This window comes from Ictidomys tridecemlineatus, chromosome 11, assembly GCF_052094955.1.
Source record: "Ictidomys tridecemlineatus isolate mIctTri1 chromosome 11, mIctTri1.hap1, whole genome shotgun sequence".
Classification (NCBI taxonomy): domain Eukaryota; kingdom Metazoa; phylum Chordata; class Mammalia; order Rodentia; family Sciuridae; genus Ictidomys; species Ictidomys tridecemlineatus.
Window position 1 is genome coordinate 37,847,151 of NC_135487.1, and position 15,013 is coordinate 37,862,163.

General features: G+C 31.5%; 1 protein-coding gene across 5 annotated transcripts in view; it reads right to left on the minus strand.

Annotated features, from left to right (window-relative positions):
• Faf1 (Fas associated factor 1) overlaps positions 1–15,013 on the minus strand; it is a 384,137-nt gene that overhangs the window by 158,471 nt on the left and 210,653 nt on the right. For 4 of the 5 annotated variants that reach the window (XM_078026234.1, XM_078026231.1, XM_005326092.4 and 1 more), the window contains one exon: positions 9,441–9,527. The exons of the other annotated variant lie outside the window; for it this stretch is intronic. In XM_078026234.1, coding sequence (XP_077882360.1) covers positions 9,441–9,527 — 87 coding nt within the window. The remainder of the gene's footprint in view (positions 1–9,440; positions 9,528–15,013) is intronic. 5 annotated transcript variants of the gene reach the window in all.

A 15,013-nucleotide genomic window follows, 5' to 3' on the forward strand; every position in this document is an offset into this window, starting at 1 on the left:
GTATGTGTAATTAGAAATGATTTTCTTTTTCTTTTCTTGCAGTGCTGCAGATTGAATACAGAATTTTATGTATGCAAGGCAAGCAACACTCTACTACTAGGCTATATCCCCAGACCACATTAGACCTTCTATATTTCCATTTATTTAATGGGAAAACCTTGATAGATAAACCTATTATTGTTATTAAAAATGTTTCTTATAGACAGTATTATACTTGATTCGAATAGTTGATTCTTGCTCTTTAAAACTAATTTTGATATTTTCTTCCATTCAGTGTACAAAAAAATCATATTTACTATTAATTATCAATATGGTTGTAGTAAACCATCTTGCTGTGTGCTTTGTATTTATTCCTTTTTTTTTTTTTTGGTCTATTTTCCTGTCTTCTTTTTGACTTTCCATTTCATCACTTTTAAAGGCTTATTAGCTATAATCTTATTGTGGGTATTTTTTGTTTGTTTGGGGAAGGGGGTGCTGGGGATAGAACCTAGGGCCTTGTGCATGCAAGGCAAGCACTCTACCAACTGAGCTATATCCCTAGACCCTTTACTGTGTTATTTATTAGTGGTTGCTAACTTCAACTAATATTAATATAGTACACTTCCATTCTATTTTTGTGCTACAGATGTCACACATTTTTATACTCAAAAGTCATATTGCTTTTTATTGGTTTTCTTTTAAAAATTATCTTTTAATAAAAATTTAAAACATGGAAAAATGTCTTTTATTCTTACTATTAGTGCATTTTTCATTCTTCTGTGTAGATTCAACTTTCCATCTGCTATCATTTTCTTTGCCTAAAGAAGTTCTTTTAGTATTTCTTGCAGTGCAGATTTACTGGCAGGAACTTCAGGGTTTTCCCCCCGCCCCATCTAAAAAGTCTATTTCAACTTCAATTTTGAAACATTATTTTCACTGGATATCAAATTTTAATTTGTCTTTAAAAAAATCAGTACTTTTAAGATGTCATTCCATTGTCTTCTGGTTTGCATTATTTCTAAAGAGAAATGAAAAGAATCTATGCTTGTTCCTCTGTGTGTATTATATATATATATATATATATATTGCTTTGAAATGTTCCTCTTTTTCATCCATTTTCAGCAAATTGATTCTTTGTGTTTATCCTTCTTGGGGCTCACTGAACTTTATGGATTAGGAGATTTATAGTTTTCATCAAAGATAAAAATTTTCAACCATTACTTCTTTGAATACTTTTTTGGTCTTGGTCTACTTTCCTCCATCTTTCATTTCCTTCTACAACCCTAGTTGCATGTATATCAAAACTGATTTTGTCTCACTTTAGCTTTGTCTACTTATTCTTGTCTTCTTTCAATTTGGACATTTTCTATTGCTCTATCTTCAAGTTCACTGATCTTTCCTTTGGCAGAGTCTAATCTGCAATTCATCTCTCCCATTGATATTTCAATTTCACATATTGTATGACACCTAGAATACTTCATCTTATTTTATATATTCTACTCTTTCCTCACTAAGTTCATATTTTCACTTAAATCCTTATGCATCTTCATAATATCTGTAATAGCTATTTTAAAGTCCACATGTGCTAATTCATTATCTAAGTCACTTCTATATCTGTTGCTTTTGACTGATTTCTTCCCTGACTATAGGTCAGATTTTCCTGTTCATTTGCACATGTTGTAACTTTTTTGTTTTAATATTTTTTTTAGTAGCAGATGGACACAATACCTTTATTTATTTATTTATTTTTATGTGGTGCTGGGGATTGAACCCAGTATCTCACATGGTGATGCTCTCTACCACTGAGCTACATCCCCAGCCCCTATGTCATACCTTTTAATTATATGCTGGACTTTGTTTTTAGAGTCAGTTACCTGTTATTCGGTTTGCTCCTTTTGAGGCTTATTTTTAAGCTTTAAAAGGAAATGCTAGAGTTGTCTTTATTATCTGGAGATATCTACTGAATGCCTTGTATATTCATAGATATTGTTTCTAGAGGTTAAGAACTCAAACTATTTTTCTTAGTAGTTATTCTTTGCCACACCTCCTAGAATTTCACCTTATGTATGCACACATTGATATTCAGCTAAAAATTTGGAGAACCATAAGCACATTGGAATTTTTTCTCTGCTGGTACTTTGCTTTTCAAAGTAGAGCTGTCTTGGCCTTCCAAAACTCCAATCTTCATACCTTCAAATCAGTGAAACCACCAGGTTGTTTTAGTTTCTTCTTCCTGCTTCAAGAAATTGTTGCCAGTATTGTCATACTACTAATATTTTCCTTCTTCATGGTCCTGCACTATCTATTGTCTAATACCTGAAAATAGTTGTTTCATATATTTTATCTTCTAGTTGTTTAAAGAAGGAAAATTCACAGAGCAGTTTCCCTTCATGACAGACATAGCAATCCACAGACTGAAGATTTTTAACAAACTAAAACCAAGATTCAAAGCATCAGTGTTTATAAATTTCCTATTGGGGGCTGTCTTGCTTCCATGTGTTTTTCCTAATATTTGTTGAGTAACATGTCCTGTGAATGCTTCAATAACACTTGCTCTCTCTGTTCAGGATAGAATTTATTTCATAACTTTTCTTTCCCTTTAAAGCCAAACTTTCTTTCACTACTTTCAAAGCTGTTCTTTCCGCCTGTTTAGTCTTTGCCTGTGTTATTTGTAAAAGACTCAAGATGTTGACAAGGGCAACGAACTCTCCGAAGCAACTGAGTCTTACCACCATCAGAAGCAACATTATCTATGACCTTGCCAAATAAAGAAAAAGCCAGTGAAAATGTCCAAAGATTTTATAAATCTATCTGCCCTATGGCAGGTTAACAAAGTAATTTAAATAGCACAAAATAACCCTGAAGCTACTCAAAGAGTGCTTCTGATTCTGCATGTGTGTGTGATATGAAGAAGGTACATACTCGAGGGAAAAGGAGTTAATGTTTGTCGAATGCCTACTAAATGCCAGCCATTACTCATAAGGGGTTAGCAAACTTTTTCTGAAAAGGGCCAAAGAGTAGATATTTCAGATTTTGTGGACTGTAAGGCTTTTGTTGAAACTATATATCCCTGACGAAAGTGTGAAAGCAGATAACATGTCTTAGTAAAACATCATTGGCAAAAACAGATGGTGAGTGGGATTTGGGCTGATAGTCATAATTTCCATTCCTTGCATTATATTATGTGCTTTCCATGTTAGGTAAAAACCACATAAAACTGCTCAGATGCAACCATTTTTTCCTTACAAAATGACAATTTCATATGGCCCAAGATAATGTGTTAACTTATTTAATCTTCACAATATAGACTTTTAAGGATGTCAACAATGTCTTTATTTTGAAGATGAAGAAACTGAAACTCATATATTACATAAGTCATGCAAATAATAACAATGTTGAGATTCAATGAACTGGGATTGGTCTGCTAACCTATCCTCTCTCTTTCTCTGACATTCACATATTGGTACAAATGAGCTCAAAAGGTAGCTCTCTCCTTTTCCTAAATCTGTTACCTATTTTCCACTAAAGAAATGTTTAGTTTTGATGATTTATTTTTTTAAGAAAGGAAATAATCTGACTCACAAAAAGTTAATGAAGTTCCTATAATCATATAAATTTGATGTTGTCTATTGTCACAGATGTCAACATAGGGAAGTTCTGAACAATTCAGTGAATGAATAAATAAAACACTGATTGATACTGCAATGTATACACAGATAAGAAAGACAGCGCTTACTTCAAATATTTAGAATTTATAAAAGAAGGGTGGGGGATGTAGCTCAATGGTACAGTGCTTGCCTAACATGTGCAAAAGCCTTCAATGCCCACCATGGAGCAGGGTGTGTGTTTAGAATTTTCAAAACAGAAAAGGAACACACGTATACAAATTAAAATGTACTCAATATGTCCCTTTTTTTAAAAAGCCATATTTTCACCTTCACCACCTGTTAGCAAAATCGGTTGTTCTCTTTTATGATCTCATTAGATGCATATAACAACTGTCATTGTTATATATATATATATATATCTGCCTCTTACTATATTCTGTAATTCCTGAGAAGTACCTTATCCTTGTAATTTTATGGGATATAATGCTATTACTAGCTTGTAAGAATTTCACAAATGTCAAGTGAATGAATAGATAGATGAATGGGAAAAAACAGCCAAAGATTAACATGTTCAACACTTTTCTTGTACTGATTACTTCAATCTTCAATATAAACCTATGAGTAACTATCCTTGTAACTATCCTTGTAACTATCAACTATTAGTCTTTACAATAACTAATTAATTATTGACTATTTTACAGTTACATAGACTGGAGACTGAGAGAGGTTAATTGTTTATGGTGACGCAGACAAAAGGATAAAACCAGACAGGAGGAAGGAAGAGAGGAATGAAAGGACAAAAAAAAAAAAATGTTAATGGAAGAACTGTATTATAAACTCATTTCTCTGAAGGTTGAAAAAGGTAGCATGAAAGAAGGATATAGGTAGGGGCTTTTGAAGGAAGAAGATAATTGTTATAGGTATTATATATGGAAGGAATAGTATGATGAAATGACACAGAGTGGGAGAGATCACAAAGTACATTTGAGAAATAGCAAGATGAATATTTAGTGAAAGCTGACACACATATGGTGTATTTTATTCATTTATTCAACAAATATATATCAAGCATTTACTCTGGGCCAATATGGCAAAATAACATGGATGGGAAGTTTCCCATCAAAGAATGAAGGATTCTGAATGCCAGAAAAAAAATACACAGGTATTGAATTGCCATTAAAGATAAGTAAACAAAAAAAAAACTGAATGTGATTCATGCTATACTTTAGAGCTGTTAACTTTGCAGCAATGAATAGAATGAGTATAGTTAGAGGCTTAAAATTTACTTAGTTGATAATTTCAGTGTTAAGTATGTATACTAAGAGAATATTTGAATAGCAGCTTCCATACAGTTGGGTCTGGGGTCCAGAGTCAGAAAAAATTTCCATAACTTGATACCTACTTAATAAGTATTTAGGAAGAAATCACAGAAGAAAATCCACCCCTCCCTCCCGCATACACCTCAGAAGGATCAAAGTAGATGACACCCTCTTACCACAGATTGTTTTTCTCAAAGGGGGTGGATGTATTTCCACATTTTACTGTATTTTTATTTAATAAAATGGCCACCGTAATGGTTTTGCTCATTAGTGATATAACATTCTCAAAGTGAAAATATTTTATTATTAAATATTTAATTTTAATTACAAAAATTTTTAGGTATAGATGGACACAATACCTTTATCTTATTTTTATGTTTATATGGTGCTGAGGATGGAACTTAGTGCCTAATATATGCTAGTAAGTACTCTACCACTAAGCCACAGCCCCAGCCCTTAATAAGTCATTAAATATTTAATAAGTGATTCCTAACAAATGCCTGAAGAACTCTAATTTTAAAATTTGTAATGTTTCAAATTCTGAGTTAATATCCCTTAGCCAATAACAGAACATTGGAAAACCATTAATACTCTGAAAGGAAAACAAAAAGGCACAGAATAAAAAAGAATTAAAACTTAAGGATGGTTGTGGGGGTACACTCCTGAAATCCCAATTGTTCATTAGGCTCAAGCCTAAAATCCAAATCCAGTCTCATCAACTTCTCAAGACCCTATCTCAGAATAAAAAATAAAAAGAATTAGGTATAACTCAGAGGTAAAGTGCTCCCAGGTTTAATTCCTGGTATGGCAAAAACAAGCAAACAAAGGAAAGATTTTTTTTTCCTCCTTTGTATAAGCATTATTAAACCCTGTAACTTAAAAAATTACATATATTCTAATAGAATTATAATAAAATTTTTAGACATAATTCACAGTGTTAAAATTATTTATATTCTGTGGAAGCCAAGAGCATCCCTCCTTAAAGTATAAAATAAGGTTTCACCTTCTGCCAACTCCTTGTTCTCACAGCTGAACTGTCACAGCATGAAAACATTCCCCTACTGGTAAAGCTTTAGATACCTATTTCCCTGATGAAAGAGTGCAAAAGGAAGTGAAAGAGTTGTTGACAATTCATACAGTATCTTATACTCCATTACTCTACAACTATAAGAAAAGAAATATTTTAACTCTGAAGGAAGATGAGCAACAACGTTCTAAATGATTGGTGACTTCACAGAGTAGCCAGAAAATGTCAAGACTCAAGTATAACAGGTTCATAAGAGACTTAAGATTAGACAAGAATCTAATTTTAAGAAGTCTATTTCTTTGTTCTGTTTCCTAAGTTAAAGGTTAATGAGAAGTATAATAAAGAAAACATTTTGTTACCTTAAAATATTTCTCATGCAGTATAAGAACATAAATGAATAAGTATTAATTTAGTTCTTCGTTATCTTTTTAAAAAATATTCACTGAAGTATAATTTACATGCCGTAACATTTGTTTTCATTTAAATGTCCAATTTAATGACTTTTAGTAAATTTAAAGGTGTGCAATCTTTTCCACAATCTAATTTTAGAACATTTCCATCACCCAAAATCTATTAACTTCTTGATCTCTATTTCCATAAATTCACAGAAGCCACTGTAAAGCTATTGTATATTCAGAGGCACACAAATGTCTGCAACTAAGAAGAAAAAGTGCAAACCGACTCTAATTTTAATGACCTTTCTAACCAATCCTCTACTCTGGCACCAGAAAGCAAATGTTCAGGTGCTTGCACTGAAAGTTAAACCATTCTAAGTATTAAGTTATGGCACACTGTCTTGGAAAGAAATTAATTATATTTTTGTTGGTAACACATTTCAGGCTGTTTACACAGCTGACATTTCTCAGCTGTACCCAAATCATGCCCTAAGCTGTGAGGACTATCTTGTTTTGTAGCAGATGCCTCCACTTGAAGTGATTTCAGTAAGTATAAAAACACCACTTCCTGCAACAATATAGATTACAATCGTCAGCCTTACAAGTTTTTATGGTCTTAAAGAAAGATTTAATGACAATTATTTGGCTAGGATATCCTTAGAAGTCTAAAGCCACTTTTTTTTTTGCTTAAATTGAAGCACTGGAGCAAGCAGATCTGCTGTGGCAACCAGTTAAAAGCAGCCTGGCCCTAAACAGCTTTGTTGTATCAAATCATGTAGCTCAAGGCCACATTCTGCCAATGTGGCAACATTTGCTCTGAAGAAGTGGGCAGCACCACTTCACAGGTTCTGGGACAAGGTGCAAATATGAATAATGAGAATCAAGCCTCTTAATGGGGATTCCAAACTCTTGTACTTATTGTGATTTAGATGCAGCACTAGGTAGCATTACATTCTTGGATATTGTGGATACTGTTAGTTTCATCTGCTTTCCATATTGTCCTATAGCAGTAAAATTGCATTACAATCATTTGGTAAAAATTTAAATGTTACAAAAATCATTAAACATAGGTCTCATAAAAGACTGTGTCAACCGAATTTAATGAATTAGCAGTGAAAATGTGTAAAGACACTTTGTTACAGAAAAATTGTTCATATTTCATTGAATTTTCCTCTTGAACTTACACCTGATGAGCCTATTTCAGTCTGGTTTCTACAAGTATGCAACACGACGTTTTTGCTTAAACTCAATCACTGAAGTTAGTGAATCTGTTCTGAAGCCAGTGTAGTCTCACATTTCTAGACTTTCTTTTATTACTTTATGCAATAAGGTAATAAGCCTTATTACATATGGTTTATTATAACCTTGCTCTTAAACCAGATATTTATTTTTGCTTTAAAACTTTTATCATGGAAACCTTTAAATAATATATAAACTTAATACATCCATTGCTCAGATTCAATAATGATCAATAGATACCTAATTTGTATTGCCTTTATTCTTACTCAAATCTCAGACATCATTTCATTATTTAAATCAGTTAATTCTTGCCTACGGTCCTTTTTGCATTATCTTAATATTAATTACAATATTAACTCTCAGATACAGTGCCTACTATGAGCCAGATAGTGAAAATATATTATCACTAATCATGATATATTATCACTAATCAACAATGCTGTAAAAGAATGAGGTAAGTGAAGCTCATAGAATTTTAGTGAAATGCTCAGATCTTATTAATTATTTTCTTCTGTTAATGTTATTATTTATTGTAACAGGTTTTTAGACAATACAACCAACATTTCTAGTTTCCTCAAGTCTCCTTAGTAAACAGTAGGCTGACAATTAAAAATAATAAAACTTTTTGTTTTTATAAACACGTCATAAATTTTCTACCAAATTTCCCAACCTACAAAGAAAACAAAACAACTATAGCCCTATTCTTAGTAATGGTGAACCAGCCAATAATTCTAATGATATAATATTAATGTTAAAATCAGTTTTTCAGAAATAAATGTAATTGTGTATACCTAAAACATTTTTTTCCTAGAATCATTCATTTAAAAAAAAATTTCTTTTTTGCTCTTTTCTGTTTCATTTTTTTTTTAAATTTTTGTTAATTCACAAAGTATTTTCCAAGGCACAGACCCAAGCAGCATCTACATTAACCAACTCTTAAAATTATTCTATCTTGTACCAAGAATTTTTTTATATTAAAATGTATGATGGTGGTGCAAGAAAGGGAGAAATAGTTAGTACCCAGACAGAAATATAATATATAGTAGAAAATATAAAAAGGTAATTTAATTCTTAGTCAAGAATAATTGACTACTTATTATTACAAGAGGTTGACAAAGTCCTGATTTCTTTTTAGCCTTATTTTAAAATTTAGATTTAATTTAGAATTCCTGAAACATTCTAAATTTTACTTTTATTTAATGAGCATCTTTTGAATATAGATATTGTTTGGGCAAAGTGCCCAAAACCTCAGTTAACTTCTTTAGATAATAAAATTTATTCTCTTGGACAAGGGTAATTATAGGAAATGAGACAGAAGCAGAAAAGTTTTCAAAATTTATAGTAGAAAATCACTAGAAATAAATATAACAAGTAAAAATGATAGACTAAAGTTTTTTATGAAACTGAAACTTATAAAACTGTTTAAGGCTAAAGGGCTATGAGATGTCAAATTTAGTCATTTTTTAGAGCACCAGTATAATCTGGGAAATGTAGTCTTAATATTAAATATAATGATTAGGATGATTTTGAAGTATCTGTAATTAAGGAAAATTCTTTTGAACATTTATATTTACGTATGTTCTTCTGAAGAAAATATATTCTATATGAAGAAAAAATTTAAGTCAAATCAAGCAGCATCAAACTCCTGATACTGACATTCAAACATTTCCAATGGAATGTTGATGTGTTTGGCTTATAGTATTTGTTCTGCAAGTGAGCTTAAATTATTACAACTGCTTTTATTTTCACATTTTTTGACTTTCTCAGGTGAATATCTGAAGCATTTGATTCTGCATGTTAGCCAGACCAATTATGACTGAAAGTGGCAAAAAAAGGGAAAAGATACAAAATTGAGAACTTGTCTGTTACTTACTGAGTCATCTGTAGCAGAGGGTGGCCAGCCCTCCCATAACTGATGTCGAACGGGTATACTTGTAAGGTCATACACATTTCTCTTTACCTATTAAAAAAAAGGGGGGGCACAATTATGATAGGGTTTCCACATGACTTATGGTAGTTTCAGTCAATTTATATGAAAGACAAGGCATTTCAACATTTCTTTTAGATTCAGAATAAGAATTTGAAAGTACGAAAAAAATTTGTAAAAAATAAAACAACCAAATCTATAAGCAGAATTTTGGTGAAGGCTACATGAAATTTTTAAAATTTTTAAAAGTTCTAGAAACACCATTCGTCCTTGATTATATACTCCTCATTGACTTCAAGTTTCTTTTTAGTCAAGAAACTTCAAGGACCCATTTCATTTAGTACAGACTACAATTATTAATGTTTATAATTCTTTTAAGGTTTAAAGTGTGTGATTTTTTCAAATATATTTCAAGTTTCCACATGGGAGAGAGAAACAAAGCATTGTTTGTTTGTTTGTTTGTTTGTTTTTGGGTTGGGGATGGTGAGAAATTGAAGTTGTCCTTTTTTATATACATATAAGATTCAAAGATTAAAAACTTAATAAAGCAGTATAGGTTATTTATTTCCAATGATATCAAATTAAAAACTATTTCAACACAATATTTACTAACACCAGAGCTATCCATTAGTATAATATTTATAAACTTCCTAGAAAGAATACACAGTAGAAGCTATTAATGCTTTTTAAATCTGTTTTTCCCAGCAGCAACATTATACCTTTCATTTTTAAAGGAGAGGAACTGATAAGATAAGGTGTTGGAAGGTTAAACTTTATCCAGTAATCCAGTAATTAAAAAGCATCATATCTTTCTTTGGCTTTTTTTTTTCTCTAAATAGCATACAGCAATTCTATTTTTTATTTGCAATTAAATTAACCAATTATAACAATGGAGAAATTAAAACTATCTACTTTAACTAACTCTAGGTTATTTAGAGCACAATTACTCTGACAAAATGTTGCACATAAGATGTTCTGTAATAAGATTTCAATATAGTTGTTCATACTTCAACAAACAGCATTCATTCATGTTTTTGAAATGCAGAAACCTGAAGTATCATATTGTCCAATTATAGCATTTTGTTATCACATTACTCTTTATTATACTATCATAAACACATCTAAGTTACCCTTCCAGTGAAATAGGGAGATATGTTCACAAGGGAAAGGAAAAACAAAACATGGAACTCAATCTATTTTTATCACTATGGTACACCTGTGGAAAAAAGGACTTAGTAAATGAGATCTGAGGAGCTTGGGACATGTCTTGATCCCCACTCAATTCAAACAAACAGCTTTTCTTCATAGTTCTTAGCAATGGTCAGTCTACCATGCATTATTTTGTTTACACTAAGTCAAATCGAGTTTGGAAATTTTCATCAGTCATTATCAACCCAACAATTTCACCAAATGTAACTGGCCTATCCCTCTCACCATTTTCACTACTTAAGACTATTCTGTTATGGATAAACATTAGTGCTCTTAAAAAAAGAAAGGTGTTCCACAAATCCAAAGAATTTTATTTTTGAAGAGGGAAAATTCAGAAGAGGGAGTATGGGTTTTCTCTGGGCTTTAAGGCAAAATTTCTTTCCTTATAAAAGTTATTTTTAGAGTGTCTAAAGACACCAAAATTCATCAGTTATTTGTGAAAAAGGCAGAAAAAATATTTACATCTGTTGGAAAGGTGGCAAGGCTACCATAGTATTAGAAAGTATAGACTACTGTGAATACATAAACGAATAACTGTGGCATGAAATTCTTTAAATTCTACCTTAATTCCAAAATACAACACTATGGTATTATGAAATAAACAGTATTTTCTTCTTTCATTAACTCATCTGTAACTGCACTGAATTGAATAACATTCCTTCACTATTCTAAGCCTGAAAAGCATGTTCTGGCTATAGTGTTATGTTGGTATAAAGCACAATGCCAGACTGATGTGCTGAACAAAAGTGATCAAAGTTAGAGTAATGTTAGCCATTGCACAAGTATTTGGCTTCATTGTTCTCCCTAGAATGACATCTGTTAAGCAACTTGTCATAGAATAAACTGGTTAACGCAGACAGAACTTGGCTGAGAGAGTACCATGTAAAGCATATTAGGCTAATGTTTGATTGTTCCAATGGAAAGGTTAAATTTACAGACTACTCTAAGATTAAGCTAAAAGAATCCTGTGTTAAACCATAACCACCAAACAACAATTTAAGTAAAAACAAACTGGTTTTTCAAAAATAATTCCATGTTTATCAACAATAAGAAGATTTTATCACTGTATGGAAGAAGCACAAGTGATGACAAAAATGCCAAATGAATGGTGATTTTAGTAATAGAGATAAAAATTGTTATTTTTACCAATGGTTATATTTAATTAAAAATTTAAGTCATAATCCAGCAGGGAAGAGAAAAATCCAAAATGTACACAATGATAACGTATAAAAGATTTCTTTAAAAAATTAGAATTTTGGGAAACCTGAATAAAAAAATACAACTGTGTATAAAATTACACAAATGAATTTAAAGTCATCATGAAGCCAACGAAAGAGTGTACTCAACTCTCTCAGAGAAGGAGGATGGAGAGAGAAGGAGAGGGATAGAGACACGGGAAGAAAGATGGGGGAGGGACACAAAGAGATGAGAAGAGACAGAGGGAAAAAGAGAAAGTGAGGGGAGGAAAGTGACTGATCTGAGACTTCAGAGCACTTGAGAGGGGTGGAAAGAAAACACACACACACACACACACACACACACACGGGTTGCTGTGACTGGCATGCCCAGCTGCCATTATTGTACTGCTTCTGATGGAGTTTCATCTTAAAAGACTGTTAAATTCCAGTTAAGGACAAGTGGCACTTCACTGGGTAACATTTCCTAAGGGCCTTTTTGTCTTACACATTTTCTTTGATCAGCATTGGCTCAAGACCATACCCAACCATCATAATCTTCTCAATTCTTGTTTTGCATTAAGCTCTAAATCTATGAGATTTCAGGCTGCTAAACTATGCAAATGTTTCAATTAGTTCTGGAGGAATTTAATAAATGCTTTGATTATCAGCTGAACATTAAAATTACATTACAAATTATACTGTGTTGGATCAGTTCTAGACTGATAACAGATTTTCCATAGTTTATTTAGTAGACTTTTTGAAAGGGATAATTTAATGTTTTTCTTATTGCTTCAGATAAGAAAATTGTGATTGAAATATAAATCAGATTTATTTGAAATAGTACAGAATTAATATGGAACTGATTTGTTTATCATCAGCCTTTCATTGTTAATATCTATTTATATACCATAATTAATATTAAAAAACTAAGCCATGATCTCTATTTCAAATTTTACATTTTCTCAATCTATACAAATTTCAATGCTAAACTTAGCAATGAAAAAGATTATTTTATTAAGACCCATTCAATATAAAATTATAAAAGAATTTGCATAACATATTCATTTCCTACAAATTCTTCCTTTGATTCACTTAAACTTTTAATCAGCTTTACTTTTTAGTTAAATGCCATCAGAATTTCTTAAAGTATTTGGTAAAGGCTAAATGTTAAGGCTCAGACTAGACTCAAATGAGTTGTTCACAGGTTTTCAAATTGGAAAATATAAAGCTTAGTAATAATGAAGTCATTCCTTGTGAGCTAATGTTAGTCAAACAGTTAGTGTGTAAGGTATGAAGACACGAAGGTATGAAGACACGAATGGTGTGAATATACTTTGTATACAACCAGACACATTAAAAAAATGTGCTCTAGATGTGTAATATGAATTGTAATGTGTTCTGCTATTGAATATAACAAATTAGAATAGAAAATAAAATTTGAAAACATATCAAAAAAATTTTAGAAAGCATTTCAGGGAACTTCAAATGTCATTCAGGTATTATTCAAGGGAAAGCTGATTCTAATAGAAAAAAAAAGCCACAGAGTTTGATATGTTGTGGTATAAAGAGAAGCAGAGAACTAGATTTCTAATCCTAATTCTGCACAGCTATTACTATGGGCAAACTGGTGGAGTCATTTCTGAGATTTAGTTTCCTCAATCATAGAAGATATTAAAACATGATCACTTCTGATTTTCAAAGCTCTAAAATTCCATGATTTCATGAGGATGTTGGAGCTAATCCTAAATGCAGAAAAAGAAGAGTTAAATATATGCAAGACAAAAAAAGGTAATGAGGGAAATTAATACAATCATCAAAGCAAGAAAATGGAGGAATAACAGATTTAATAAATATAATACATCAAAAAGAAAAACTGCAAATAATTTCAGGTGAGAAAAAAAGACAAAATAAGCATTTTTTGATGGATTTTCTTTGGATAAAGAAAAATCTTAGTCTTTACTTTTATTTTCCCTTTTTTAAAAAACCTTATTAGTTTTTTCCCTTATAAAATCTCACTTCAAAATAAAACCTGGTACATTGGTTTCCCAAACAATTATTCCCTCAACCAAATGTTAATCACTGAGGTTATGGTTTTCCCAGAATTACTACTACTTAAGAATTAGTTTTAAAGCTTTATTAACTTAAAAGATTTTTGAAATCTGGCTGAGGATTCTTCACATATCAAGCATTTTAACATAACAAAAATAAAAACAAAATATTTAATTGCCAAGGGCTTAAAATAGCCATCAATTAGCTTTCCAGTTTCTAGATTTTCTAAATTAAGATACTATGGCACATTAGAGGCTTTTCAAAACGTAATCCTGAAACTACAGACATCCATCTCATTCTTACAAGAAAGAGGCCTCTGGTCATATTAGAACCTGAGCTTATCCAAAGTTTAAATATATCAAACTGTGAGTTCCAAGTATTTCACACTATCAAATAATATTCTGGTTAAGAATGTGCTGTTAACAACTGCATGGAACAAACAAGTATTTGTATTTGTATGTTTAAATCAAAATAAGGCATACAGCCTAGGCTTAGTTCCAGTTTCTTAGCAATCATTGGTACTCTGAAAGGCTTATATGGTTAGAAACCAATCATTTCTGATTCAGAGTGGGTTTTTGAGAACATACTTCATATCTCTTGCTTCCCCCTACCTTTCTTTCAAAACACATTATACACACATTGCAGTTGCACATGGATTTGTTTTATTAAGATGCAAGTTAAACCCTTCTAGAAATCTTTCCTGAACAAAAAAACACTTGAAACCGGATGGTGCAAGGGGAATGAGAAGGTGGCATCAGTAATCAAATGTTAATTAGCAAGCTTTTTTTTTTTCTTCCCCCAGGGCTGGCCTGTGTTGGAGAATTCAAATCAGAAATCAATGCTCCAAGTGTTTAACTATTACTTCTTCTCATTAACTATTTAAAAGACTGAGCAATTCTCTCTTCATAAAAACAGTAACTCAAGACATTTCTTTTTCTCAAATACCATCTCTCTACAAAACAATGAAGATATTGTTTCAAGAAGACGATAAAAATGAAGTTGCTTTCAATCAGGCTTTGAAATGACTATATTCTGTACCTTTAAAACATCTTTTGGTTCTAAGTGAATTCTTCATTTCAATAA